The sequence below is a fragment of the Empidonax traillii genome, unplaced genomic scaffold (assembly GCF_003031625.1).
Source record: "Empidonax traillii isolate 1590-97213 ecotype Southwest subspecies unplaced genomic scaffold, ASM303162v1 scaffold532:size433792, whole genome shotgun sequence".
In the NCBI taxonomy this organism is placed as follows: domain Eukaryota; kingdom Metazoa; phylum Chordata; class Aves; order Passeriformes; family Tyrannidae; genus Empidonax; species Empidonax traillii.
Window position 1 is genome coordinate 247,056 of NW_020955725.1, and position 26,212 is coordinate 273,267.

General features: G+C 63.2%; 3 protein-coding genes across 3 annotated transcripts; 2 read left to right on the plus strand and 1 right to left on the minus strand.

Moving 5' to 3' along the window:
- Window positions 1-345: 345 nt before the first annotated feature.
- HYPK (huntingtin interacting protein K) lies at window positions 346-1,366 on the plus strand. Its single transcript, XM_027897171.1, has 4 exons — window positions 346-570; window positions 762-817; window positions 996-1,047; window positions 1,221-1,366. The coding sequence occupies exons 1-4, from the start codon at window positions 385-387 to the stop codon at window positions 1,314-1,316; spliced, it is 390 nt and encodes a 129-aa protein (XP_027752972.1). The 5' UTR covers window positions 346-384; the 3' UTR covers window positions 1,317-1,366.
- Window positions 1,367-1,710: 344 nt separating this feature from the next.
- Window positions 1,711-5,936, minus strand: MFAP1 (microfibril associated protein 1). The gene is made up of 9 exons (XM_027897169.1): window positions 5,796-5,936; window positions 5,496-5,715; window positions 4,787-4,916; window positions 4,298-4,485; window positions 3,762-3,870; window positions 3,530-3,690; window positions 3,115-3,274; window positions 2,556-2,645; window positions 1,711-2,429 (listed from the first exon to the last, which is right to left on the minus strand). Exons 1-9 carry the CDS (start codon window positions 5,872-5,874, stop codon window positions 2,247-2,249), a joined length of 1,320 nt encoding a protein of 439 aa, XP_027752970.1. The 5' UTR covers window positions 5,875-5,936; the 3' UTR covers window positions 1,711-2,246.
- A 5,179-nt stretch (window positions 5,937-11,115) lies between these two features.
- On the plus strand, window positions 11,116-24,900 carry FURIN (furin, paired basic amino acid cleaving enzyme). The gene is made up of 16 exons (XM_027897164.1): window positions 11,116-11,184; window positions 13,011-13,378; window positions 16,932-17,030; window positions 17,617-17,712; window positions 18,271-18,399; window positions 18,641-18,717; window positions 19,073-19,161; window positions 19,369-19,541; window positions 20,388-20,600; window positions 20,691-20,791; window positions 20,921-21,024; window positions 21,214-21,331; window positions 22,211-22,390; window positions 22,493-22,617; window positions 22,981-23,097; window positions 23,176-24,900. Exons 2-16 carry the CDS (start codon window positions 13,199-13,201, stop codon window positions 23,742-23,744), a joined length of 2,370 nt encoding a protein of 789 aa, XP_027752965.1. The 5' UTR covers window positions 11,116-11,184; window positions 13,011-13,198; the 3' UTR covers window positions 23,745-24,900.
- The last annotated feature ends 1,312 nt before the right edge of the window (window positions 24,901-26,212 follow it).

Sequence of the window (26,212 nt, forward strand, 5' to 3'; positions counted from 1 at the left end):
CCGCCTCCCGCCTCTGGCAGCGCCCGAGACCCGGCCAGGGCCTCGCTGCGTGTGCCAGCGGCGGGAGCCAAATCGGGATCGCTGACCCAGTAATCCCGGTTTAGCGCCGGCGGGCACCAGAGGGCGGCAGTGGGGCTGCGCCCGCCCGGCCCAGCTCTGCGTCTCGGTAGCGCCGGGGCCGCCGGCCCCGGAGCACCGGGAGGGACCAAACAGCCCGGACCGCCCGGGGAGCACCGAGAGGAACCGGCCCTCGCCGCTCGGCGGCCCCGGGGCCGGGCCGGGCCGGGCCGGGGGGGGGTCCCGCCCCACCGCGTTTGGGCGCGCGCCGCTCGCTGGCGGCGCCGGCGCCGCACGTGACCGGAAGCGGGTCCCGGCAGCAGCGGGATGGCGGCGGAGGGGGACGTGGAGCTGGAGCTGGAGACGGAGCCGAACGGATCCGGCGGCGGCAGCGATGGGGCGGGCGGGCGCGCGGCCGAGAAGCCGCGGAAGCACGACAGCGGCGCGGCGGACTTGGAGCGCGTCACGGACTACGCGGAGGAGAAGGAAATCCAGAGCTCCAACCTGGAGACGGTGCGGCGGGACGGGACCGGGACCGGGACCGGGCCGGGGTGGGGGCTGAGCGCTGCCTGAGGCGGTGCCGAGCCGGGCCCTGAGCGCCGAGCCTGCGCGTTTGTCCCAGTGCCGGTCCCGGTGCCCGTGCCGCGGTGCGGCGCTGACCCGCCCGGTGCCGCGCATCGCGGTGACTGCGCTCCTTCTGACAGGCCATGTCGGTGATCGGAGACCGGAGATCCCGGGAGCAGAAAGCAAAGCAAGAGAGGTAACAGCCCGCGCTCGCTCGGGGGCAGTGCCCGCCCGGACACCGGCCCGCGACTTCCCGGTCTGACCATCCCGGCCCGTCCCCGGCCCCCTCTCAGCACACACCCCGCACTGCTGCGCCGGGGCAGTGACCGGGGAGGGCTGTCGATCATCGGAGGTTTGTCCGTCTCTTGTCGTAGGGAGAAAGAACTGGCAAAAGTGACCATCAAGAAGGAGGACCTGGAGCTGATTGTGAGTAGAGGCGGGACGCCGGGCGGGCCATGGCGTGTCCCAAACCCGGAGGAGGCTGGTGCACGGGAACCCTGAGGCCGGGCAGGTGTTCCCCCGGGTGGCTGCTGTCCACCACCCCCTGCCCAGCCCGTGGGCCCTGCCAGCTACTGTACCGGGCTGTGGTTTCCCTGCAGATGACGGAGATGGAGATCTCCCGGGCCGCAGCCGAGCGCAGTCTGCGCGAGCACATGGGCAACGTGGTGGAGGCCCTGATCACACTCACCAACTGAGCTGGGCCACGGGCATGGCTCTCACTGCACCAATAAAAGCACTGGTGGGACTGGCCTGTCTCTGTGGTCTGCGCAGTGCCAGGACCTGCCCAGCAGGTCCCACAGGGCTCACGAGACCCACAGGTGGGGCCCTGGCTGCAGGAAGATGTGTGTGGTATCACTTTGGCAGTACTGGCTGGGCACACCTGTGACTGGAGCAGGACAAGGTGACCTGCCTGAGCACCGACATTTGCTGCACTCCCCCTTTTAACCTCACCCTCCACAGGCTGCACAGGCCCGAGGCAGCAGCGACAGCCACTTGTGCATGCCCTGCCCAGGCTGGTGCCCACTCTGGCTTGTAGGAAGGCACAGAAGACGGTGGCCATGTCTGTAAGAACAATAGGGCCAGACTGTGTAAGAAAAATCAAATCTTTAATCAAAACCCCTACCTTCCACAGGTAGAAAAGCCAAACCTTGCAGGAACAGGGTGAGGAGACAGGGTCACCACTGCCCACCCCAAAACAGGGCCCAGACTGACACCAGGGATAGTACAAGCAGAAGGAAGGTGTTGTGGAACAGATGGGTACAAAAGTCCTCTAATTCCTCCACAAGTGGGTGTGTTGGATCCAGGGGTGCTGCTGCACTCCTGCACAGCCTGCCAGGTGCTGCTGAGGCTACAGACTGGCAGCTGGTGGGACATGGTCTGTCCATGGACCTGGCCAGCATCGCAGACCATTGTCCTCTACAGCGCATAGGCAAGGAGCCCACCTGGTCTGTGCAGTACTGGCAGTGGGACACCACATCAGGGCAGGCACAGCACAGGCAGAGGAAGAGCTTGTCACCGCAGGAGTGCCAGCACGCATCCTTTCTGTCCTTGCCCAGGCTCCGGCAGCTGGCAGGGCAGTGCCCTCCTGCCAGCATCAGTCACGCCAGACCCTCCTGCCCGTGCCCTTAGGTGGTTTTTCGCTTCTTGGCTGAGGGTCTCTCAAAGACATCCCGCACGCCTGCTGCCTTCTGCTTAAAGAACTTGGTGTTCTGTGCGCTCTCCTGGCCCCAGGCAGAGTCAAAGGAGGTGGTGTCCTGGTCCACCAAGTGCGTGTACTTGGTCCGCCCTGAGCGCCCAAAGTTCTTGACCTGGGGAGCAGAAGAGCTTGTGAGCAGTTGCTCAGGGGGGCCACAGGATCTGCTGCTCCCCGCCGGCCCAGAACCCCACCCGTTGGCCTGGCACATGGGCTGGGCACCCTCTGCCAGTGCACCCACCTGCATGACTTTGGGCAGGATAGTTTTGTTGAAGTGATCCTCGAGGGTTGGGGCACTGAAGTCCCTCTTATACACCTCCTCGTCCTCATCCTGCAGAAAAAGAACATGCCTGCTCAGCCTCAAAGGTTCCAGCAGAAGTGGGGGAGTCGCCCACAGCTTGTATCGCTGCTCTGCCAGGGCTGCCACGGTACTTGTAGCCCTCTTAACTACTGCTGGATAGGGGGATGTGAGAGTTGTCCCCAAGGCCACTTCTCTAACATGCAGGCCATAGCCCACATGGAGTTAACTTGTTTCTGGCTGGGTCTGTGGCTCAAACAGCAGCCTGGGGACAGCTCTGCAGCTTTGGATTCATCTCAGCTGGGAACCCTCAACCTGATGTGGTCCAGTGAGGTCATGCTAAGTCAGCTTCAGCCCCATGACACCTCTACGGGGTGGCTCTTGTCCCAGGGTAACCTCAGGGCCAGAGCACTGCAGGATAGGGAAGGCTGCCCGGAGCAAAAAGGTGGCCCTGGGGTCTGGCACAGCCCCTGTGGCCATGCCCAGCCCTTGGCACACTCACCATGAAGAACGCGCCGCGGTGGTAGTACTTCTGCAGGAACTTGTATTTGCCCTTCACTGCCTTGTTGGTGATGACTTTACCGTTGGCCCGGAGCTCAGCTCGCCGCTCCTCTTCCGTCAGGTTCCGCATGCGCTCGATCTCTGCCTTTTCCTTCTCCATGCTGGGTGAGAGAGAAGACCCTGAGACCCCCACGTCCCCAGGGCAGCTCCCAGGACAGCAGCTATCACCAGCTGCCACCTGAGGGGTTACGTATTTACTGTCAGGAAGCAAAGCTGCCCTGAGGGCAGGCAGGAAGGGCTCTGGGGACTTGGTCCAGCTGGGACCCTGCTGCCAAAGGGCAGCCTGACGAAGAGGTGCCTTTTCTTTAGAGGAGCCTGTGGGCTCTCAGCCTCATATCTACACAGACAATACATACGCTTCTCGTTCCTCACGGTCCCGTTTGATGCGCTTCAGTTCACGGACCTTCCAGGCCTCGTACTCTTCCTCATCATTCTCATCATCTGTATCAAGAGCATCCAGTGCTGCCAGCGAGCGCTTGTTCTCCTCCAGCTCCTTCTTTGCTTCCTCTTCTACAATCTGCAGCAAGGTCCAAGATAAACTTGCTGTAGTGACTGCCCCCCCACGACCCCTAGCCCAACCCTCTGCACCTTGAGCGTGTACTTGCGCCTCTCCTCCGCCATCCTCTTTGCTTCCTGCTCCAGCTCCTTCTGCTTCAGGGCTTCTGCTTCTCGCTCCTGAACTGTGATCCTGTCCTTCCTGAGAGCCAAGACCACAACAGCCTTCAGCCAGCACAGCTGCCTGGCCCCCCACTGACTCCAACCCCTCCCACAACCGCAGCCACTTTCAGCCTTTGCCCTCTGCAAGCATAGGCCAAGCCCTGGGCCTTTCCCCTTTCTGGGGGCTACTACATCCCTTTGCCACTGTAAGGCCCTCAACCGAGGGCTCCACTCACACTCCACCGTGTGATCCTGCCGTGACCCAGTGCAGCTGATGAGAGGCTGTGGATACAGGGATCGCCCCTCGCTCCTCAGCTATGCCCTGCCAGGCTGTGACCGTCCCACCTGGGGGAGGCAAATGGCTGCCCCACGGTGAGGAAGGGACCACAGCAGCGGAGTCTGCTCAGTCCCGAGCTTGTGACTCCTGAGTTCCTGCCAGGGCCGGCCCATGCAACCATGCCACCTACTTGCGGATGAAGACAGGTTTGAGACGCGGCTCCATTTCATCCTCGCTATCCGTGTACTCCTCGTACTCGGACTCTGACTCAGATTCTTCTCCAGACCGACCCTCATCTTCCAACTCCATCACTTCCATCTCCTCTGTTTTCCTCTCCTGCGCTCGCTGACGCATCATCCCCCGCCGACGCTCGATCTCCTAAAGGTGAACAGCACGGAGCGGTCAGAAACCAGCCTTGCTACCGCCTCCCTCTCTCCTCTGTCAAACATGCTGATGTTTGGACTGCTGGCTTTGAGAAGATACACCTGTCCCTGTCCCTGCGGACGCAGGGCCTGAGTATCCAGTCCCATGCAAGAGGATGGTCACCCACTAGGTAAGCCGTGGCCAGGTGTAACACTTGTCAAGCTCCACCAGAAAATCCACATATCTGTGCAAAGGGCAGTTCCAGCCCGTGCCGTTCCAGTTTCCCTAGGCCCATCCTCCAGCTCTGCAAGCGCACCTCATCATCGATCTCCTCCTCTTCCTCTTCACTGGTGTCCTCCCGCTCCAGCCGCCACGCTTCCCCCTCCACCTCCGAATCACTTTCTCCAACCACTTCAGGCTCCACGATTTTGCGGTGTCTCGCAAGCCTGCAACAGGCCCCAGTTAACCCATGGCACTCACAATGTAAAGAGACTACAGGAAGGCTGTTCAGGAATCGATCCTGGCGAGGTAAGCACTGGCACTGCCAGGTGTGGACAGAACTGACACGTGCTCCCCAAGGAAGCTGCAGTGGCTGGGCACAGGCAGCTCCTCACTGTCCATGCTTCAAGTAGGAATGGAATTCTTAATGGGAAGCCTTCCTGTTACTGGAAACAAAACCAGCAGCAGCTCCACAGGAGGCAAGCAGCACCTGGTGCTCCCTGCCCAGAGCACACTTCACATGACACTATCCCTCCCCACTGCCTCGAGCCTCAGCACACTGCACCAGTTTGTGTGTTGGAGCCTGCTTTTGCCACTCCCCCCCAAGTGCACCTGGATGTGGGCTTTGCCTGGCTGGCTCCTGGTTGGAAAGGAGCTCCAGGGAGAGCACAGCACGGATGTGAGAAGAGTCACAGGTTCTCCTGCACTGCTTGGACAACGTTCCCAGCTCCTGCCTGGTGCAGTTCTTCCCTGCAGTGCCGCAGAGAGGTCCAGGCTCCCCAGCCCCCGCCCGACCCACCACTCACCGCTCCTCCACGTCCTCCGCGATGCGGTTCTGGAGGCGCCGAAGCCGGGGGTCGTTAGCCAGCTCTTCCTCCTGCTCCTCGGGCTCCACCTCCTGCTCCTTCGCCTTCTTGATGAACTGGAACTCCTCGTCTTCCTCCTCCGACGACTCCATGGGCGCATAGTCGGGCCGCTTGCCCGACACGTACCGCTTCACCTTCACCTTCTCCATGGACAGCTCGCCTGCGAGAGCCGGGCCGTCACCGAGGGTCCCGGCCCCGCGCCCCCCCGGCACTCCCCGCGCCCTCCGGCCCCCCGCTCACCCTTCTCGTTGCGGACGGGCACGGCGCCCGCCGTGGACTGGATCGGCGGCTGCTTCATGAGCGCGCTGGGGACGGCCATGGTGGCGGCAGCAGGACCGAGCCCACACCGAGCTGCGGCGCTGGCGACACCGGAACCGGAACCGCGGCCGCTGTCGCCGGAACCGGGGCCGCGCCGGGAGCCGGAGGTGACGCTTTTTGCGGCGTCACTGGCGTGCCCCGCGTGGCGGTGGTGCGTCCTGACGGGGACGGAGCTTCTGCCCCCGGGCCTGCGGCTCCGCCCGGCCTGGCCCGGCCCGGGGGCAGGGCGGCGGGGGGAGCCCCCAGTCGCTCCGGGTCCTCCGGGGGAGCCAGCCCTGGCCCCAGTCCTCCTGCTCTTCCCTCTGCCAGAGAGCCCCGCCGAGCCCCAGCGCTGCCGCCTGGGCGCCCACCTCCTGGGCAGCAAGGACCAGTGGCCCTGGCCCAGCCGTGTTTCCCCCCGCAGCCCCCGGGGACTCCAGCGCTGGGGTTAGGGCTGCTGCCGGTGCAGCAGGACCCTTAGCCGTGCCGCAGAGTGGTGCTGGGATTCCTGGTGGCATCGGTGCAGTGATGTGTGTGTGGGGAAAGGTCAGGGCCATGGCCACTTAGAGCTAGCTGTGCGGGGTTTTCCATAAGCAGCCGAGGGCTGCACGTGTCAGCTTGTCTCAGTTTCCACGGGGCTCGAGGTTTCACGGTGCCAGAGCGATCGGCTGACGCAGGATGTCTCACATCCTGCTACGGAAGAAAACCACTTCTAAGTTGGGTAAAACTGCAGCACAAGCCACCGCAGCCACACCTGCCACCCTCTGCCTGCTACCTTCTGCTGAAGAAAGGAAGAGGTTTTAAGGATGATTTTCATCTTCCATGAAGTCTGCTTGCTGGCAGGGGAATTTGGGAAGCAGGAGGGCAGAGCTGTGCTTAACCCTGCACTGCTGGGTGCCTGCCCTGTCAGTACTGGAGCAGCTGCCCTCGTGCCTGTGCAGCGGAGGCTGTGTGGAACAAGGCCAGCCCTGGCAGTGAGAAAAGCCCAATGCACATGTGTTTTCCAGTTGGGTCAGCACTGGAGCACAATCCATAAGGGAGTGCAGGGAAGGTATCCTTGATCTGGGCTGGGAGATGTCCCTCTGGAAGGGTTTCATGGAGCTTGTGTTGGGGAGAGTAGACCAAATTGGCAGCAGTACCATCCCAGTCTGGGCCCAGCTCCACTGAGATGCAGGGTCCCAGCAGTGGCTGCAGAGGTCCTGAGGCCGGTTCCCTCCTGGAGCACTTTCCCCAGCCCACAGAGATGCCGAGGCTGGGCAGATCCAGTCGGGTGACCATGATCCAGCAGGGCTGCAGGCAGGGGTGGCTGCCCCCAGGCCCCGGGGCAGGTGGGCCCTGCCCCTTGCAATGCCAGCTGGCTGCACCTGGCAGCCAGTCCTGCTCAGTCCCTGCTGTGGTGCTGGGGAAGGGTCTCCCTGCAGTGCACTCCACATGGCCCTGTTCCTGCCACCGGCAGAGCTGGGGGCTTTTTCCAGGGCTCCCCTGCTTTAGTGTGTCCCTGCACCAGATGGGGTGTGGGGGGCTCCCTTCTTGCCCTGAAGCTGGTGGTTTGCCTGAGCAACTGAGGCATTGGTGGCTTTATAATCCTACAGCACCTGAAGGTTCTCCCCAGCCTCCACCAGGAATGAGCAAGAGCCGCCCCATGTGCTTCTGGCCTTTGCACCCAGATGACAACTGGAGCTCCCACTCTGTGTTTGGTCATCTGATGAGAAGTTAATGTTGAGGGCTGTCACAGTGTGTTCCCACCTGATGAGTCCTGTGCCAGGGGGCAAGGAGGGAGCTTCGACAGCGCTCAGAGAAACAATTGGCCACAGCAGCTAAGGGGAAGCTTGGGGACTGCACACAAAACACGTACTGTCCCATTCAGGTGAAGCAAAAGTAAAGACCTGGGCAAACAGGGAAATTTCTTTAAGCCTGGCTTGGTTCTGTGGCCGCCAGCACTGGAGGCTGTGGCAAGAAGCCAGCCTTGACTATGATCTGTCTTTGCCCCACGTCCCCTTTCCCCAGCACGGTGGCTGCTGACGTGTCGGCCCTGCAGCGCTTCGCTGTCGGCAGCCGGGCTGCGGCAGGGGTGGGGGGCACTTAGTAGGACTGAGCCCCCGCTTCCCACGGTGGCGTGAGGCTGTGGGAAGCTGGCAGCTGCTGGCATGAGTGAGCCTGGAATATGGGCCATTCTGCCTTGCAGTGCTGTGCCAGCTGTGCCTGCTGGGCTTTGGGCTGGGTTTGTCTGTCCGTGTCTGAGCGCCCCCTCCCCAGCACATTGAAGCCAATGGGTACACAGGGCTCCTGCTGCTGGGTCATAGGTGGGTTCCCAGCTTGGTGTTCCCTGCACACATGTACTCATGTTCCTGTATGTGTAGCTTGTGGAGCCCCCTGAGTGCCACAAGCACCTTATGGTGCTTGGGCTGTGCAAGGGTGTCTGCACCTGCATGGCAGGTGACAGCAGGGTGCTGTCATGGGACAGGTGATGGTAGCCCACACACCACAGCCCAGAGCAGGGGGAGAACTGGGGTAGGTCGATACATTGCAGGCATTACAGCTGCTGCTGACAAAGCCAGAGGCAGATAAAGTTACAGAACCCCCCCAGCCACTCAGTTTGTGTCTGAGGCTGTACCGCAGGACAAGGTCAGGGTGTTCAGGCTGCGCCCAAGTCCCTGCATGTGGCCACAATGAGATGTTGTGTCTGGGAGCTGGAGAGGAATAGAGCTGCTGGAGCCAGCAGGACCCTGCGGAGCACAGCTCCTGGCTGGGCCGTGGCAATCTCAGGCTGGTAGCATCCAGGGAGGAAGGGAAGAGAGGGGATAGAGAGGCTCCAGGGAAGGGGACTGCAGCCTCAGCTTTGGGAGAGGGTGAGGGTGGGTGCAGGGAAGGGGGCTGAACAGCACAGCTGCCTCCACCCTGCAGTCCCACGGGTCCCCTGGGCTGTGGTGCCTGCAGGCAGGGGTGAAGCCCTGTCTTGCTCTGTCTCCCATGGACCTCGGGCAGACGGGCAGTTGCACCACTGTTGGGTTTGTGCAGTCTCTGCAACCTGAAAGCCAAAAATTGACCTGATTTTTCCATGAAAGTGTGTTTCTATTGATTGTGTGTGCAGCTGGGCCACACCACACAGTGTGCTCAGTACCAGGGGTGTCTCTCCCAGCCCCAGTGAGCAGTTTGGCTCCTGTGCCTGTAGTGTGGGCCCCAGGAATCCTGGCAGGGCAGACCTTGTGAGATGGGAGAGTGCAGCTGGCTCTCAGTAGGGCTGCTGTTTCGCTGGTACACTGCTGCATGGAGCAGCTGCTCCTGCTGTCTCCCGGGGTGTGCTGGTGCCTCTGAGCCATAGCCCCCAAGTCTGAGAGGAGGGTTCGTGGTCCTCGCAGACATGGCTGCAGTAACTGCTTCACCCCCCTGCTGCACCATGGCTCAGGGTAAAGGGGTACCAGGGGTCCTGTGAGGTGAGGGAGCACAGCAGCCGCCCAGATCCACGCTGGTAGCCCTCCTCTCTGCTCCGTCTGCAGCTGTGCTCTGGGGGGCTGCTGGGACAGCATGTCCCTTCCCTGCCCGTGGCACTGTGCCACCCACAGCCAGGTGCTTGCCAGGCCAGGCGTTGTCTTTGGCAGGACAGTGGGGTCAGTGCAGGTCCCAGGCCAGGGGTTTATGTAAGAGTGCGGTGCTTCCTGCCTACCTGCCCCGCGGCACCCCAGTAAGCCCATGGCGACAAGGGCCCTTTGTCAGCTCCTCTCCCCAGCACCACATGTCACAGGGCCAGGTGCAGTGGCACCTCACCTGCCATGCCAGGCATCCAAAGATAAGGTGTGTGGGTGGGGCAGGCAGCCTGCCTACCAGCTCACCTCCCACCACGGGGACAGGGTCCAGCTCCAGGCCTGCCCCCATCCATATATCCTCTATATAACTCGGCAGGGCACAGCCAGCTCTGCTGTGCATCCAAGGGCCAGCCTGGGCTGGACGGGAACAGGAACAACTTCCGAGCACGCTGCGGTGGCGTTGGGGTGAGTCCTCCCTGCCTGTGGTGTGCCAGGCCCCCCAGGCTGCCCAGTGGGATTGTGGCCCTGAGGGTGGGCCTGGGGCACCAAAACCCCTGTGGCCGGTGGTCCCTGGTGCAGCTCTTCGGGCTGGATGCTGGGGTCTGCCCAGCCTGAGTCCCTGCAGCAGAACCAACTGTAGGGCAGCTTAGCACAGAAACCTGCCCTGTACCAGATTTTCTGGGCTGTTCTCAGCATCTCAGTTACCAAGGTGACTGTTTCCTGTGCAATTGCTAATGCTTCACAATCTCGATCATGATCTCTGAGTGACTTCCTTTCCTCCGTAAGGAGCACTAGGACCTGCTCCTGCTTGGGGCTGCCAGAGCCATTACAGGTATGGAGAATTCAGGTTTGAGTTCAGGTCAGTTTGGGTTCCGCTGCTTTTGCGTTGCTTGTGACACAGTGGACTGTTTTTTTACAAATTACTGAAGTCGTTTCACTTCTCACCTTTTCTCCTTGGTGGAAGTCTCTCTCCTGAAACAGGGCTAATGGATTTTCCTTGTGCTGCTGCTTTCCAGACAGTTTCTCTCTCAAGCTGCTGCACGCTGAACTGGGGTCGCAGCCCCATGGTACGGACCTCATGGGAAGGCCGGTGCTATTCCCATAGCCTGGCTGGGGAGCTGCCTTCTCCGGGGGCTGCCAGGGCTGAAACAGGCTAGTTTGGCTGGGCTCGTGTCTCGCCAGGCCCATGTTGAAGCACAACCCACCGCCTACTGCACCAGGCGAGGGATGGGGCGTCTTCTGTGTGCCCCTTGCTGCAGGTGCCCTCGTACCCCTGGTCAGTGCCGGGAGCTCATGGGGGGGTCACGACTCTCACGGGTCTCCTGCTTGGGTTGGCACAGGTATTCCCCGGGTGGGCACGGGCAGGCCCACGCAGGAGAGGCTGTGCTGAGCCCCGGGCAGTGCCCGGTGCTGGCGGGGGGGAGCGGCCCCGGTGCCGGCGGTGCCGCGGGCGGGGAGCTCGGAGGGGGTGCCGGGGGTCCGTGCCGGGCCCGGCGCTGCGGCGCGGGGCGGGCGGGGCGGGCGGCGGTGACGGCATCCGGCGGCGCCCGGCGGAGCGGCGGCCGGGCCGGGCCGGGCCGAGGGAGCCGCGCGGGGCCGGTGGCTCGGCCGTCGGGGCGGGGCCGGGCGGCGCTGACAGCTGCGCGGCGTAAACAAGCGGCCCCGCCGGCCGCCCCGGCCGCCCCTGCCTGGGCCGGGCCGGGCTCCGGGGCGGGCGCTCCGGGCGCCCCGCGGTGTGACGCGGCGCCGCCGACAGACGGGCCCGGCCGCCGGCGGGACGGGACGGAGCGGAGCGGGCAGGCCGCGCGGTAAGGACGCGGGACCGGCGCCGACCGCGGACGGCTCGACCCGCCAGCCCCCGCATTTTGACAGCTGGGGCGGCCCTGCCGGGCGGGACCCGGGCGGCGGCAGCGGGGCCGGCGCGGGCGGCGGGGCCGTGGCCGCTGGGCAGCCCCCGGCTCGGGGCGCTGCCGGCGGGGACGTGTGGGGGCCCCGCGGAGCCGCGTCCGTCTTCCCGGCGGCACCGGGCAGCGGGTGAGGGGCCGGGGCGGCCGCGCTCGGGGCTGCGGCGGGGGCGGCCAGAGCCGCCGCTGCGAGAGGCCGAGGAGGAGCCAGGCCGCGTCCCGACGAGCCCGCGACCCCGACACGGCCGCCGCCGCCCGGGGCTCCGCCGCTGGAGCCGCCCCGCCGGTTCGGCCCCGGGCTGGCTGTCCCCGCTCCAGGCGGTTCGCAGGCGCCGGGTCTGGCGTGGAGGCCTCGCAGGGTCCGGGCTCTTCTCCCGGGGCAAGGTTGTCCCCACGTGGAGCAGTCATCGCTAGAGCGGGGTGGCTGCTGGCGCCGGGACCAGCGAGGTGTGGGGGAGGCTGCTCGGCTCGGGGGCCGGGTGCTGGTGTGGAGATCGGCCACGGCAGACAGTGTTCCCTTGTCTATGCTTCCTGCTCTCTCCTCCTGCCGTTGCTTTTTCCCTTCCGTGGGTGCTCTGGAAGCCTTTCCGACGGGAAATTGCTGTGGGCCCTGGCACGGTCTGCACGCGGAGCTCCTGTCCATCCTCCGGCGGGTGCCTCGACGGCCCGGCCCGGCCCGGCCCGCGGCCGGCTGAGGGGGAAGCCTCGCTGTGCCAGAGTCGCAGCACTGTCTGTGCCGCAGCCTGCGGCGAGGTCTCCGGCGGCTGCCAGGAGCTTTCTCCGCTGGCAGCGCCGCAGGCTCCCGGCTCGCTGTGGCCGGAGGGGGATGGGGCTTCTCTGGCCACTGCTAGCTCTCACCTTTCCTGCTGTCTCTGAAGCGCGACCAGATATTTCAAAGCCCTTATGGAGCTCGCCCTGGCACCGTCATGTCATGGGCTCCCTGGCACTGGGTGGATCATTCCCTACTCTGTCTCCACTAACTTCTTGGGTTTGCCCTCCCACGTGTGAGCAATCCCCAGGCATCCCTGGGGTCATGCTGGAGGTAGCAGTGTGCCCTTTTTCGTGGTCCTGGTTTTCTCCCTGTTGTGAGGATGAGTCATACTGGTGTCACCATGTTGTGCTCCGGAGGAAGGGCAGAGCTGAGCTGCTGCTGGTGACAGGCAGTGCAGTGCTTGGCACAGCTGCCAGGCATTGCCTGGTCGATGTCTGTGGAGGTGTGGGCCTGGGGTCTGCTAACTGGAGAGCAGGGGCTCCCCCTGGCTTTCCTCCTTCCAGCCTTTAATTTAGCTGAGGTTCCTCGCACAGCGCCTGAGAACATCTACAGTCTCCCCTTCAGACTGGCAGGCTTCCCATCCCAGTTCCTCCTAGCTCTGTGCCCAGATATTCCCATCCCAGTTGGAGTAGGTGTAGTGGAGGCAGGAGCAGTGTCCCTTGCCTTGCCTTTTCCCTCCTTCAGTTCCCTCTCCCCTCCCAGTTGGTTCCCTGTGTTTGTAAGCAAACATTGGGCAACAGGCAAGGTAAACAGCAGCTCAGTGCCAGGGCAGGCATACGGGGCACCCCGCCAAGCCAGGCGCCTCCTCGGCTGTCTGTGTGCCACAGTGGGCAGCGGGTGACATGTGCCAGGGCCCCCTTGCCCAGTGCCAGAGCCGTGGCTCAGCAAGGTGCAGCCTGCCCTCCCTGGGTCTGAGGAGAGGTGCGCTGGGCCTGACTACTGCCCTGTCTCTCTGCAGATCGTGCTGCTGTCCCAGACGGCCTGTTCCTGTGCTGTTTTGGGCTCAGCCCAATGAGGGCTTGGGCTGAGCGGGAACCAGCAGGGTATAGAGGCCAGCACGCCTCAGAGTGCTGACGCTGGGAGGCCACTGGACCTGCCGCTTCTGGGACCCTCCTGCTCCCCAGCTCAAGGAACCCCGATTCTCTGATGGATCTGAGGCCCTGCTCGCTGCTGCTGCTCTGGACTCTGGTGGTTGCCCTTGCTCTCCTGGCTCAGGAGGTGCTGGCCCAGCATATTTACACCAACACCTGGGCTGTGCTTGTCCCTGCGGGGCCCCAGGAGGCTGACAGGCTGGCCAGGAAGCATGGATTCCTTAACCTGGGCCCGGTAAGTCCTCCACTTCCCTGTCCCCATGGAACCAGTGTCCTCTGCTGTGGTCTGGATGGGCGCTGAGCTTGGCCCTGGAGCTGGCTTGGGGTTGCTCCTTCTGGCTGCAGGGCCACTGTGTTTGTGCCTGTTTGCTGTAGCCTTCCAGCATCCCCTGCCTTGACTCAAGGGCTGCAATTAACTGGATGGAGCCAGAGCCTCCCCCTGCCAGCGGGACGGTCTGGTGGCATGGTGTGGCATAACATGGCACGGCACACTCCCTGCTGGAGGGGGATGGAGGAAAAGCCCGTCCCAGCGTGAAAGAACTGGACTGGGAGTGCTGTGCGCTGGTGGAGGATGGGAGGGCTCCTGGTTCACGCTGGTGTGAGCTGCAGCGAGCTGCCTCAGGACAGCACGGCCTCAGCTCAGCCAGGGCTGCAGCAGTGCCTCTGGGATGTTCACTGAACAGGTCTGACAGCAGCCATATGTCCTTGGCCCTAAACTGGCCTTGGCAGAAGGTGTCTCAGCAGGTCCCTGCCATGCTCTGCTTTCCCTGCCCTCAGCCAGGGACTAGGCAGCTCGTGTGGCTATGCTGGGGCTGAGCTGTCTCTCCAGGAAGGAAGTGCGGGGTGAAATCCCAGAGGAAATTGCACAACTGGTAGCTGCGGTGTCAGGACCTCGCTGTAAGCAGCTGCTGGGAGCCGTGGCAGTAGAAAGGTGGCTGCTGCAGGAGCCAACGGGGCCTTTTCCTGCCGCCTGAAAGGAACCTTGCAGAAGTGTTGGGGTACACAGGACCCCTGGGACAGGGAGCCCTGAATCCTCTAGGGCTTGTGCCAGAGGAGGGAACTGTGGGGGTTGTGTCTGGTCCCCACTGAGGGTCTCTGTGCTATGGGGGCCGTGGCATGGCCTCACACAGGTGCTGTCAGCATGGCAGTGTCTCAGAGCCGATCTCAGGGAAAAGAACTTGTCAGGCCAGAACTGCCACTGTGCAGAGGGGACTGGGAAAGTTGCCCAGGGCATGTGCCACCAGACCAGATCTCTGACAAGACCACTTGGAGTGTGAATGGGGCTGAGGTGTCATCAGTCTGCTCCTGGCAGTGCCTCCTGTTGCACTGTGGTGCCAGGTCCCAGGCCTAGCTGCCAGGGCCAAGGGGCACTGGCTCTGTGGCCGTGTCTTTAACGCTGCAGGGTCCTGTGCCTCAACTGGGAGCCCAGGCCTCTCTGGGGTCTGTCCCAGTGAGCCATAGAGGCTTTGCACCAGCTCAGCCCTCACCTTCTCCCCACACTGTGGTGCTGCAGCTGGAGGCTGCCTCTCCTAGGCTGCCTCTCCCTGGCTCTCTGGCCCCTCACAGCCAGTGGAGCTGCAGTGAGGCTGTCCTTGCAGTCAGAGCCCTGCGTGCTGTGACAGCCTGGACTGTGGCGGGAGCTCCTGGTCTGGGCATGTTTTCTCCCATTCTGGAGCCTGTCCCGGTGTCTGTGCTGCAGGACAAGGCTTGTCTGGCCCGGGTTTTGCAGAGGGGCCATGGTGACCTGGTGGGAAGAGCAGGGCTGGAAGGAGCCAGGCTTTCCATCTCAGGAGGTTTCTAGGTTGCTGCTCTTAGGGTGCATGTCGCTGGGACAGGATGCACAGTCAGGCTGGGAGGGGGGAGACTGGGTGCTTCTGGCAGTGCCGCAGTGAGAGGCCCCCAGGGTCCTTATCTGAGAGGATCCTGGCCTCAGCCTGGGGTCTGGACACTGTCCCTGAAGCAATGCTGTCCTGGTGTACTCCCAGCTCCACTGCTGCCTGCAGAGCCGGGCCAGTGGCACCTCGGGCAGATGGGTGGCAGGGCCTGTGACTGGTGCCAGTGGCCTTGAGAATGACCCAGGGGACAGTGAGGGGAGGCAGGGGTCAGCGGAGGGGATCGGGTGCTGCAACAGGATGAAAGCATAGGGGTTTGCACCACTGGGATTGTGCAGAGGAGGAGCACACAAAGAAGGGCACTGCTGGTGCCTGCTCTGGGCTGTGCTGGCAGGACAGTGCCAGCCTGGGATAGGGTTCTCCTGCCTCCCAAACCACTAGGCTGCAGGTCCAACATGTTGCCCCTCTCGCAGAGCTGTGGGCAGCCTTCTGACCCTGAGACTGGCTGGAGTGGCCTCAAGTTATCGCAGGAGGTTGGGCAGCAGTGCTGAGCTGGCACCGGCGACACACGGTGCTGGGGGGGTGGCTCTGCCCTTGCTGAGGACAGGGACTATAGGGATTAGGGTGGAAGCGTGTGGGCTGGCTGGCTCCTGGCTGCCACCACACTGTCACCATCCGACTAATCCAATTGGATGACCAGGCAGAGCCAGGATCTGTGTGCAGGAACAATTTGGGCTCTGTCTGTACCCCTGGAGGGGGTGAGGGATGCTGGGGGAGGGTAAGCAGCCTGCGCTTTGCATTCCCCCACCAGCCCGTAGCAGAAGCTTTGCACCTCAGCACCTCCTCAAGGGCTCTGAACTGCCAGGCTTCCCAGACTGTTCAGGGGGGGGACACAAAGTACCAGGGGAACAGATCCAGAGTTCGGAGTGAAGTGCATGACCACAGCCCGTAGCTGCTGCCCTGAGGCTTAGGGTGCTGCTCAGCCAGGTGCACCTTCCCTCCCTGCTTGGCCCAGGCTGTTCAAACTGGCAGCACATCTGCAGAGCTCTGATAAGCTGAGGAGATTTGTTAGCCACAAACAGACTGTTTTGGGGCAGCCTGAGGTGAAGAAGGACAAGATGTCCTCTTGTTCCCGCAGCCATCGCAGCCCAGCCACACGGACTCCGGCACAGCCTGGGCAGCCGGATCTTGCCTGCAGCTGCTGCCTGGGCTTCGTGGCTCCCAGGGGGCTGAGTGGGTGCTCAGCCCCTTCTCCACAGTCTAGGCAGGCTGCCGGGCTAGGAGGCTCTGGGTAGCTGGGGTGGGGCCACTGCATCTGCCAGCCCCAGGATGTGCAGGAAGGGATACGGAAATGACAGTGCTGGAGAGGGTTTGGAGTTTAAAAATAACTGTCTGGGCAGTGACACGGCCTCCTGCCCCAGCCGGGCTGTGCTGGGGTCCAAGCCTGCCCCAGTCCTGGTGCAGACCCTGCCCTGGCTGGGATCACCTGGGGCAAGGGGCTTGGAGCCCCTGGAACCCTCCTCCAGCAGGAGCTGTTTGGTACTGGGAGAGGAAGCGTGGCTTTGTCTCCTGAGGCTCGTGCCTCACCCAGGCTGGCTTCAAAAGGCCCATCCCTCACTGCCACTGCTTGCCTTGGGCCTCCTTGCTAGGGCAGCAACCTTTTTGGACAATCTGAGACTTGCAGCCATATGGGGACCCACGGGAGGATTAAGTGTGGGGAGGCTGCATTTCTGCTGCCCCAGGATCTCCTCAGCTACCTTGTCACCAGCTGCCACAGCCTTTCACAGGAGGTCCTTCCCTATGTACCTGGACACAAGCACTAGCTGCCACTCTGGAGTGGGGGGCCCAGCCTGCCCATGGCAACCCCGGAGCTCAGGATTGCAGGTGGGCGGGGGCGGTGAACTGGGGAGACAAGGCTCTCATCTCTGTCCCACGAACGGCACTTTTCTGTTGCAGATCTTTGGTGACTATTACCACTTTCGGCACCGTGGCGTGGTGAAGCGTTCCCTCTCACCCCACCAGCCCTGGCACAGCCGCTTGGCCAGGGAACCGCAGGTACGTGTGGGGGAGGGCCTGGCCTTGGTCCCAGGCACTTCACACGGGCACGTGAGCCTGTGCTGGGCACACGATGGGGCTGAGCTGCCTTAACCATCCCCTGGCAGACCCTGGTGGAAGCCCAGCATGTGTCCAGCAAGGGCAGGGGAGTGGTGGAGCCAGTACCACTGGCCTGTGGGCTGCTGCAGTCCCTGGGCCCCGGGCAGCCTCTGCTCCTGGGAGAGCTCTGTGTCCTTGTACATGGGACAAGGCCTGCAGGGCAGTGCTGGATCCCAGTGCAGCAGTATGGAAGGGCTCCAGCTCAGGCCCTGGAAGGCATGTGGCACAGTGGCTCTTGGCAGCTCGCAGCTCAGCGGAGCTCAGCGCTCTGATCGTCCCGCTCTGCTGGAGCACAGCCTGTGAAAGGCACGACTGGGCAGGGGACTGGGAGGCCAGGCTGGGGGCTGCTGTAACTCTGGGAGGTTCGATGCTCTGCCAGGCCAGGGCTGTCTGTGAGCTCCCCAGGGAGAGCCTCTCCAGGTGGGCTTGGGGCAGGGTCCTGGGGAGCTACTGGCATGAGGGGGACCCCATGCCATCTCTCCCCCAGGTGCAGTGGCTGGAGCAGCAGGTGGCAAAGCGCAGGACCAAGCGAGACATTTTCATGGAGCCCACGGACCCCAAGTTTCCACAGCAGTGGTACCTGGTGAGTGCTAGGTGACAAGGGGTGTGTGGTCACAATAGCGAGTGTGAGTTTGAGGATGTAGACATGACACCTAAGGAACTGCTGTCAGGCAGCTGCTGCCAGGCTGGTGGGGAGGAGAAAGAGAAGGGGGAAGGCCTGAGGCAGCCACCCAGTGCTGTGTGAAGGGTTCCCCTCAGGGAAGAGACTCTGCTCACAGAACTGTGGCTCCCTGCCAGAAGGCTGGGAGGGCCCGGGGCTGAACTAGAGTGGTACAGGCCTTTGCCTGGCCCAGCAGTGGGTCTGTGCCCCTGTCTGCATCCTGGAACTCAGGCATAAGCCTGATCTCTACAAAGGGAACCTTGTCTGTGGGACCCAAGCATAGTCTAGGGCTCAGTCTTGCTTTCAGAGCAGCCTTCCTTGGCTTGCTGTGCCCAGCCCTTTGCCTGGGCCACCAGGGTTCCTCATCCCCACCCACGGCAGAGCAGAGTGAGGACGGGGGCGGGGGGGGGCTTTGGTCACATCCCCGCCACTGTGCCTATGGCTGGGCCCAGCTCCTAGTGCCAGGGTTTCTCTTGGCAGTACAACACAAACCAGCGGGACCTGAATGTGCGTCAGGCCTGGGAGCAGGGATACACAGGCAAGGGCATCGTGGTGTCCATCCTGGATGATGGCATTGAGAAGAACCACCCTGACCTGGAAGCCAACTATGTGAGTGTGGGTAATGCCGCAGGGCGGAGTGCTACAGGAGCTGGTCCGGGTGGCTGTGTCTGCACAGGGCAGCCCTGGAGCTGTGAGGGGCAGGGGTGATGCCCGCCGTGGTGGGACACGGAGGTGGGACTGGAGCCTGCCCACCCTGCACAGACAGGCTGTGGAGCACAGTTATGGAGCGAGGGCAGTGGGGCTCGGTGGCCCAGGTAGACAGTGTCCAAGTGCCCAATTTGTCTTCCAGGACCCTGGGGCAAGTTTTGATGTCAATGACCAGGACCCAGACCCGCAGCCCCGCTACACGCAGATGAATGACAACAGGTGAGGCAGGAGGGAGCGGCGGGGATGCAGAGCTTGGATGCAGCAGGGACTCAGTCCAGTGCCACCCCCTGTGGCCTGTGGGAAGCTGTGGGGGCTAGCAGCACAATCCTGCCCCATGGGGAACCCCCTCACTCCCTTTCTGACATGAGCAGCATCCTTTGTCTGCCCTTTGCTGGTGCATGGCATTGAGTGCCCTGGCTCTGGAGCAGGAGGGCAGGTGGAGAAGCCTTTGTTAGCCACTGGTTCGGGGGGACAGGAGGCAACCTGGGTGAGGATTGCTGGGGCTGTAGCCAGTGCCCATCCCTGTACTCCTTGTGCCCCTTATGAGCGTGCTGTGTCCTTTTTTTGGCTGCAGACACGGCACGCGCTGCGCCGGGGAAGTGGCTGCCGTGGCAAACAATGGGATCTGTGGTGTTGGTGTGGCCTACAATGCCAGGATCGGAGGTAGGTGCTGCCCTGCCCTGCGCTGGGCCCCGCAGGTGCTGAGGGCCCGTAGGAGCAGCTGAGCTGGGAACCTCAGCACTGCTGGCTGGAGCAGCCCTGTCACAGCCCGTGGCACAGGTGACAACAGGGGTTGGAGGGTTCTCGCCAGCGGCACTGTGGCCACCCTGCCCCGTCCAGTCGCCTGTGACGTCTGCTCTCTGGCCCTAGGCGTGCGCATGCTGGATGGGGAGGTGACTGATGCTGTGGAGGCCCATTCCCTGGGCCTCAACCCCAACCACATCCACATCTACAGTGCCAGCTGGGGCCCTGAGGATGATGGCAAGACTGTGGATGGCCCGGCCCGGCTGGCAGAGGAGGCTTTCTTCCGTGGGGTCAGCCAGGTAAGCAGGAAGGTTTGCCAGGGGCCACTGGCCTGGCTCCTGCCCCTGCCCCCCAGGTCTCCCTTTCTCTGCCTGCCCTGGTCGTTATCCTGGCCCTCCCAGGATGAGCTGTCTTCCAGTCCATATCCAAGATCGGGCTCTGTTGGTTTTTCTTGTTCTTCCTGTGCATTGGCTTTGAGTTAGGACTCCTCTCAGCTGGTGTTGTCTCACCTTTCCAAGCAGCCCTGCACTCCCCAGTGGGAGGGCTCCTGTGAGGGACAGTCTCTCCCAAGCCCTGTGCTGGTTCTTGTCTGGTTTTGTGCCAGCTGTTCGCCCTCACTTCCTCTGCCTGTCCTCCCCCACTATCCCCATGTGCTGGCAGTGTCACCTGCCTGGGGAGCTGTGTTGTGTTCTGCCCGGGGTTCCCTACAGAGACACACCGGCAGTGCTATGCCGGCTCTGTCGCACCCGCTGCAAAGGGAGCTGCCACGTTTGGGTGCTGAGCCTTGTCTGGGATTGGGCCATGGGCTCCCTCAGCACTGCCAGGTGCTGCAATCCCACGCAGGCGGAGTCAGCCTGGGTGACTTCCGAGAGGAAGAAGACTTGGGCTTTTGGAAGCATTACATTGGCAGGGCCTCCTACCACCTGGTGTCTCACCCACTGGGGCCGCCTGGAGCCTCTGTCGAGGCTGTGACCAGAGTGTCCTGGTGTCCCCTGTGTCACAGCTGCATCCGCTCAGTCTTTTCCACTCAGGCTGCAGGAACCCTGGGACTGGCACCATCCACTTGTCCCCAGCTCCAGCCTGGGGCTCCCTGCCTGTGCTGGTGCTGGTGCTGGTGCTGGCCCTCACCCTGTCTCTGTTGCTAGGGCCGAGGGGGGCTGGGCTCCATCTTCGTCTGGGCATCTGGGAACGGGGGCCGTGAGCACGACAGCTGCAACTGTGACGGTTACACCAACAGCATCTACACGCTGTCCATCAGCAGCACCACACAGTACGGCAACGTGCCCTGGTACAGCGAGGCCTGCTCTTCCACCCTCGCCACCACGTACAGCAGCGGCAACCAGAACGAGAAGCAGATTGTGAGTGGGGGCTGCTGCTGTCTGCAGGCCTGGAGCTCTGGGGGTGGGATGGGCCTGCAGCACCTCCCACCCCGGCACTCTTCCTCGCAGGTGACGACTGACCTCAGACAGAAATGCACTGAGTTGCACACTGGGACGTCAGCCTCGGCACCCCTGGCCGCTGGCATCATTGCCCTTGCCCTGGAAGCCAAGTAAGGGCAAGGCAGAGGGGGCTGGACAGGGTTGGTTGTGCCAGCCCCATGTGGCAATGGCGCCTGGACACAGACCTATATGGGACCAGCAGTAGCTGGCACTGACCTGAACCCTGTGTCTCCCTGCAGCAAGAACCTGACCTGGCGGGACATGCAGCACCTGGTGGTGCAGACCTCAAAGCCAGCTCACCTCAATGCCAATGACTGGGTCACCAATGGTGTTGGTCGCAAAGGTACCGGGGTGCTGGGGAGGGACCAGGGGCTCCCATTCCCACGTGCACCACTAGCCTGGGGGTGCTGGGGCGGAGCGCTCTGGCAGCCCTGGCGGGCGGAGGAGGCAAGAGGCCCTGGTGAGCACGCAGCATGGCTTGGCAAATGTCCCCCACTGGGTACCCTCAGGAGTGTACCCTCTTTGTCCACAGTCAGCCACTCCTATGGCTATGGCCTGCTGGATGCCGGGGCCATGGTGAGCCTGGCCAAGAACTGGACCACAGTGGGACCTCAGAGGAAGTGCGTCATCGATATCCTTGCAGAGCCCAGGTAGGGCTGGTGAGCCTGTGATGGCATCACCCGGTGTTTGTCCCACACAGGAACTTGGGAGCCTCTGGGCTCAGCCTCAGAGCAGGGGCTGAGCTGCTGCTGAGACCCTCAGAGCATCCTCCTGAGAGAGCTTGGGGAGAACTGGGAAAGACACCTCCAGCTGTCCAGCACCAGTGTCGGCTGCTGAGCCTGCCCGCTGTGGGGCTGGGCTGGCGGGTGCAGGCAGGCTGGGGCGCTGCAGTCAGGGCACAGCCAGCACAAGTCATCCTGGACAGAGGGGCTTTTCAGAGGACAGACAGAAGCTCCTTTGACTCCTGCTTGGCTGCTGCCGCCACAGCACGTGTGCAGTCTTGTGTGCGTCTGGGGCGCTCCCTGGGGGCGCCTGGGCGTGGAGGGAGCCAGGGCTGGTCCCTGCCCTGACCCCCTGGGGATGAAGCCAAGGGGGGACGCAGTGGGCACATCCTGCGCTGGCCCCAGGGCCGGCATGGGTGGGGAGAACAGCTGTATGCCAGCAGCAGGATGGGCAAGGCTGTGCCTATCCTGTCCCTGGCCATGCTGTGCAGGGTGTAACTGGCCTGTGATGTGTGAATAAAAGGCCCATTCAGGGCTGGAACGGGGTGGTGGCTGGGGAGGCAGCTCTGGGCAGCACAGAACTCCTCATGCCCCAGAGCTGGGGCACTGTCGGCACCCATCAGGAAATGGCACGGAGATGCTACCACTCCCATCCACTGCAAGGTTGATTCCTGCTCCAGCTGCCCTGGCGCACAGTGCTTAATTCCCGGGACAGCCACAGAGCCCCACGGTGGAGAGCAGGGACTGGGGCACCCTGTCATGTCCCTGTGTTCTGGGACTGGCCTCATTTGTGCCCCACCTCGGCAGGGACATTGGGAAGCGCGTGGAGGTACGACGGAAGGTGGACGCCTGCCTGGGGAAAGCCAACTACATCAGCCGGCTGGAGCACGCGCAGGCCAGGCTGACGCTGTCCTACAACCGGCGTGGGGACCTGGCCATACACCTGGTCAGCCCCATGGGCACCCGCTCCACCCTCCTGGCTGCCAGGTAGGTGCCAGGCTGTGGGGTGCTCCAGGCTGGCCCCCAGTCTAGGCTGGCACAGGTGAGTTTGGGATATGTTGGCACCCACATCTTGACCCCATCACCCAGGCCCCACGACTTCTCGGCCGATGGCTTCAATGACTGGGCCTTCATGACGACACACTCGTGGGATGAGGACCCCTCTGGGGAGTGGGTGCTGGAGATTGAGAACACCAGTGACGCCAACAACTATGGTAGGGCTGGGCCTCCCGCTCCACTGCCTCCCTCTGAAATGGGAACTGTGTTGTTACCCAGCTTCGCCCCCCTGCTTCCAAGCCGAGTGGCTGATGTTTTGGGTGACCTGGCTGGAGGGAGGCTGGATTTGGGCATGTGGGATGGGCAGCAGGTGACCCCATGCTAGCTGGCCTGACCTTCCTGCTCCACGGGCAGCCGTGTGCAGGGGCATGGCCCCATATCAGAAACTCTCCCAGGTAGCGCACACAACTCTACTGTCCCCTGGCAGCTGTGGAGGGGAGCACTGTGAGCCCCTCCCTGTCTGTCCCAAGCATGGGTGGTCTCGCAGGCACCTCAGTGGTCCTCACCCCACATCGTTGCAGGCACACTGACCAAGTTCACACTTGTGCTGTATGGGACGGCCACCGACTCCCCCGGCCTCTCCAACCAGCTGGAGAGCAGTGGCTGCAAGACCCTGACCCCCAGCCAGACCTGTGTGGGTGAGTGTGGAGCTGGTGGGGAGGGGACGGGGGGGCCGAGGTGACTGCCAGCCCGTGCTGACCCTGCCTGTCCCGCAGTCTGTGAGGAGGGGTACTACCTGCACCAGAAGAGCTGCCTGAAGCACTGCCCTCCTGGCTTTGCACCCGGCGTCCAGAGCACGCACTACAACTTGGAGAACAGCGTGGAGCCCATCGCGCCCCATCTCTGCCTGCCCTGCCACCCCTCCTGCGCCACCTGTGTGGGACCCGGCCCCAACCAGTGCCTCACCTGCCCCGCGCACTCCCACTTCAGCAGCCTGGACCTCTCCTGCTCCCACCAGACACAGAGCAGCCGTGCATCCCCTGCCCTGGCAGATGGCGAGGGGCCGGCTGAGACCCCCTCTCCAGTCAACCTTCCCGTCCTCATTGCCAGCCTCAGCTGCGTCCTCATTGTCGTCATCTTTGTCACCATCTTCCTGGTGCTGCAGGCACGCTCAGGCTTCAGCCTGCGGGGCGTGAAGGTCTATGCCCTGGACAGCGGGATCATCTCCTACAAGGGGCTCCCCTCCGACATCTGGCAGGAGGAGGGCCCCTCCGAATCGGACGGTGAGGATTACGAGGCCCACAGTGAGAGGACTGCCTTCATCAGAGACCAAAGTGCCCTTTGATGAGCCCTCCTGCCCCTCCCTCCTCCCTGCCCAGCACCATGGGGCCAGGGCAGGTGAGGCCGAGGGGCCCAGACTCTGCCCCTGTCCCCTTCCTGCACTGCAGCAGCCCAGGGCTCCCACTCGCTGGCACTATCCCTCTACCCCAGCCTGGGTGGCCTGGCACAGCCCTGCTGGCACCATCTCCAGCATAGTACTGTCCCAGTCTTGCACCATCTCTCCTGGCCCTGCATCCATTCTGTGCCACATGCTGGGATGTTTGGCGGCAGTGGGGCCACGGGTGGGCAGCATGTGGGGTCTTTGGGTTGCCATGGCCCAAGGAGGGCTGGCTGAAGCAGGGGTGGCTCTGCCCCCCCAGGGCTGAGCCCAGCCCATGGCATGGTGTCCCCCTGCCCCTGCAACCCTTGGCATGACAGGCTGCGTCCCTGGCTTGGTCCATTGTGTCCTGGCTCCCTGCCGCCTGGCTGGACCTGTCCGCCCCCACCCGTGCCCTTCAACAGCAATAATGGCCAGGCCTCAGCTGCTGCTGCCTGCTTGCCCACTCTGCCCATCCCACCATGGCTGCCTGCAGTGGGCAGGAGCCCTGGCACCGGGGAGTGTGGGGCCAGGCACCGCCTTCCCTCGTGCCTGTGGTGCGGCCCACAGCCTGGGCAGGGACCCCTCGCACAGACCCTGCTCTGGGAGGCTGCCCCAGGCCCTTGTGTTCTGACCTCAGGCAGGGCTCAGGCAGTGCTGGTGCCAGCACTGCCCCAGCTCTGCCTGCACCCCACCTGTGCCAGGCAGCGCCTGGCGTCCCTGCAGCCCCACCCCCCTGATGTGCCTTGCCCCCATTTGGTGACAATCCGTTCTGCTCCCCCCCGGAGCCCCTTCCCTCGCTGCCCCTTCCCCGCGGGCTGGGGGCTGGTGCCGCGAGCCCCTTTGCCGTCCGCCGCCACACACCGGGGCCGTGGCACGGGCTCCCACCCGCGCCAGCCACAGATGGAGCCGCTGGCTGGGGGCCACAGGACTATTTTTCTATAACAACTTTTTGGTGCACAGTAATTTTTTTCTTGTAATTTAATCAGCCGGGAGCTGTCTCCTGAGCCTGTTTTTAATTTAATGGATGTGGATATAACGCTAGAGAGACTGAGTTATTAAATGTTCAGAACTATGCAAACCAGCTCCGCTGCCTGTTCTCTGTGCGCTGCAGGTGCCCTGACCAGCGTGCCAGCCTGGCCACGGGGGCCACGGGCCCCAGGGGCACCTGGAGCTGCGCTGCAGCTGCAGGAGAGGGACCTTGGGCCCTGCCTGCAGAACTCCCCTGCCCTTCCCTCCCCCCCCCGACCCCCAAGCCAGGGGCTGCCCTTCCCTGGCTGCGGGCAAGAACTGAGGTGCAGCAGATGATGTGGCAGAGATCATCCCTCACCTGAGCAAGGGGAAGCAGCTTTTTATGAGGACCTGCAGCACGGGCAGCTAATTTGGGAACTAGCTGTGGTGAGCGGAGGAAGGGTGGTGGCTCAAAAGCCTGGGTACCTTCCACCCCTTCCCACAGCGTGTTGGCTGAGACTCCCCTGCAGCCTGGGGATCAGCTGCAGCCCCCATGTCCTTTGGCAGCCTGCAACTGGAGCACGGTGCCCCTGGTATAGGGATGGCCAGGCTGGACCTGGGACCCGCTCGTGCCGTGGCCGAGCTGCAGAGAGCCCACCTCAGCCTCCCCAAGCTCCCTGCAGGGTCCCGTCCCTCGCAGGAGGGCCTGTTGGGACAGCATTTGCTCGCAGAGGCAGCTCCTTTCTGAGGAGCCTCTCGGCCTTGCTGTGCCCACAGCGGCTTCCTGTGGTCAGGAGCGAGTTCCCCGTGGCGTGCAGGGACTGCAGCGCGCTCACCCTGCTCTTCCTCTTCACACGAGACCGGGCTGGGGGCAGGCACTGTTCAGGGCTTCCAGGGAAGGGAGCTGCAGCCTGGCGCAGGCAGGGAGGGAACCTGTCCTGCCCGGGAGGATGCTGGGGATGGGAGAAGCGTCACCGTGGCAACCCCTGGACGTGCTGTGCCTTGCCATGGACCTGCTCCTCCGTGTGACCACCCCACATTGCTCAGCCGTGGGAAGGCAAGTCAGCAAAGCTCCCACCTGACACGCTTTTTCTCTGACTTCCTCTAAAAGTAGAATCGGTCTTGCAGTGTCCTGCGCAGGAGGGGGCTCAGCCCAAAACACCCAGGCAGTGTCCAGGCTGAGCAGAGTCGAGCTGACCTGGGTTGCGCCAGCAATGGAGACGTGTGGTGCCACTTGGTAGTGGCACTGGTGGTGCTCTGTCCTGCTGCCTTTCCCAGTCTCAAGGGCCAGACTTGGGGGTGGTGACAGGGTGGTCACCCTTCAGTGGGACTGCACAGAGCCCTGGGGAACCCCCACATCCTGCAGCCTCTTGGGGATGCAGAGGCATGGAGCAAGGCTGTGGGTCAGACAGGACTAGGCGTGGCTGAGTGGGCTTTGTTGGGTG

Bases quoted from the DNA above. Each gene is read 5' to 3' on its own strand.
- HYPK (XM_027897171.1), top strand. From the start codon at position 385: ATGGCGGCGGAGGGGGACGTGGAGCTGGAGCTGGAGACGGAGCCGAAC. The intron at 818-995 runs GTAACAGCCCGC...CTCTTGTCGTAG, and splicing joins CAGAAAGCAAAGCAAGAGAG to GGAGAAAGAACTGGCAAAAG. The intron at 1,048-1,220 runs GTGAGTAGAGGC...GTTTCCCTGCAG, and splicing joins AGGAGGACCTGGAGCTGATT to ATGACGGAGATGGAGATCTC.
- MFAP1 (XM_027897169.1), bottom strand. From the start codon at position 5,874: ATGGCCGTCCCCAGCGCGCTCATGAAGCAGCCGCCGATCCAGTCCACG. The intron at 3,871-4,297 runs GTAGGTGGCATG...CTTGGCTCTCAG, and splicing joins AAACCTGTCTTCATCCGCAA to GAAGGACAGGATCACAGTTC. The intron at 3,275-3,529 runs GTATGTATTGTC...TCTCTCACCCAG, and splicing joins GACCGTGAGGAACGAGAAGC to CATGGAGAAGGAAAAGGCAG.
- FURIN (XM_027897164.1), top strand. From the start codon at position 13,199: ATGGATCTGAGGCCCTGCTCGCTGCTGCTGCTCTGGACTCTGGTGGTT. The intron at 13,379-16,931 runs GTAAGTCCTCCA...TTTCTGTTGCAG, and splicing joins GATTCCTTAACCTGGGCCCG to ATCTTTGGTGACTATTACCA. The intron at 19,542-20,387 runs GTAAGCAGGAAG...CTCTGTTGCTAG, and splicing joins TCTTCCGTGGGGTCAGCCAG to GGCCGAGGGGGGCTGGGCTC.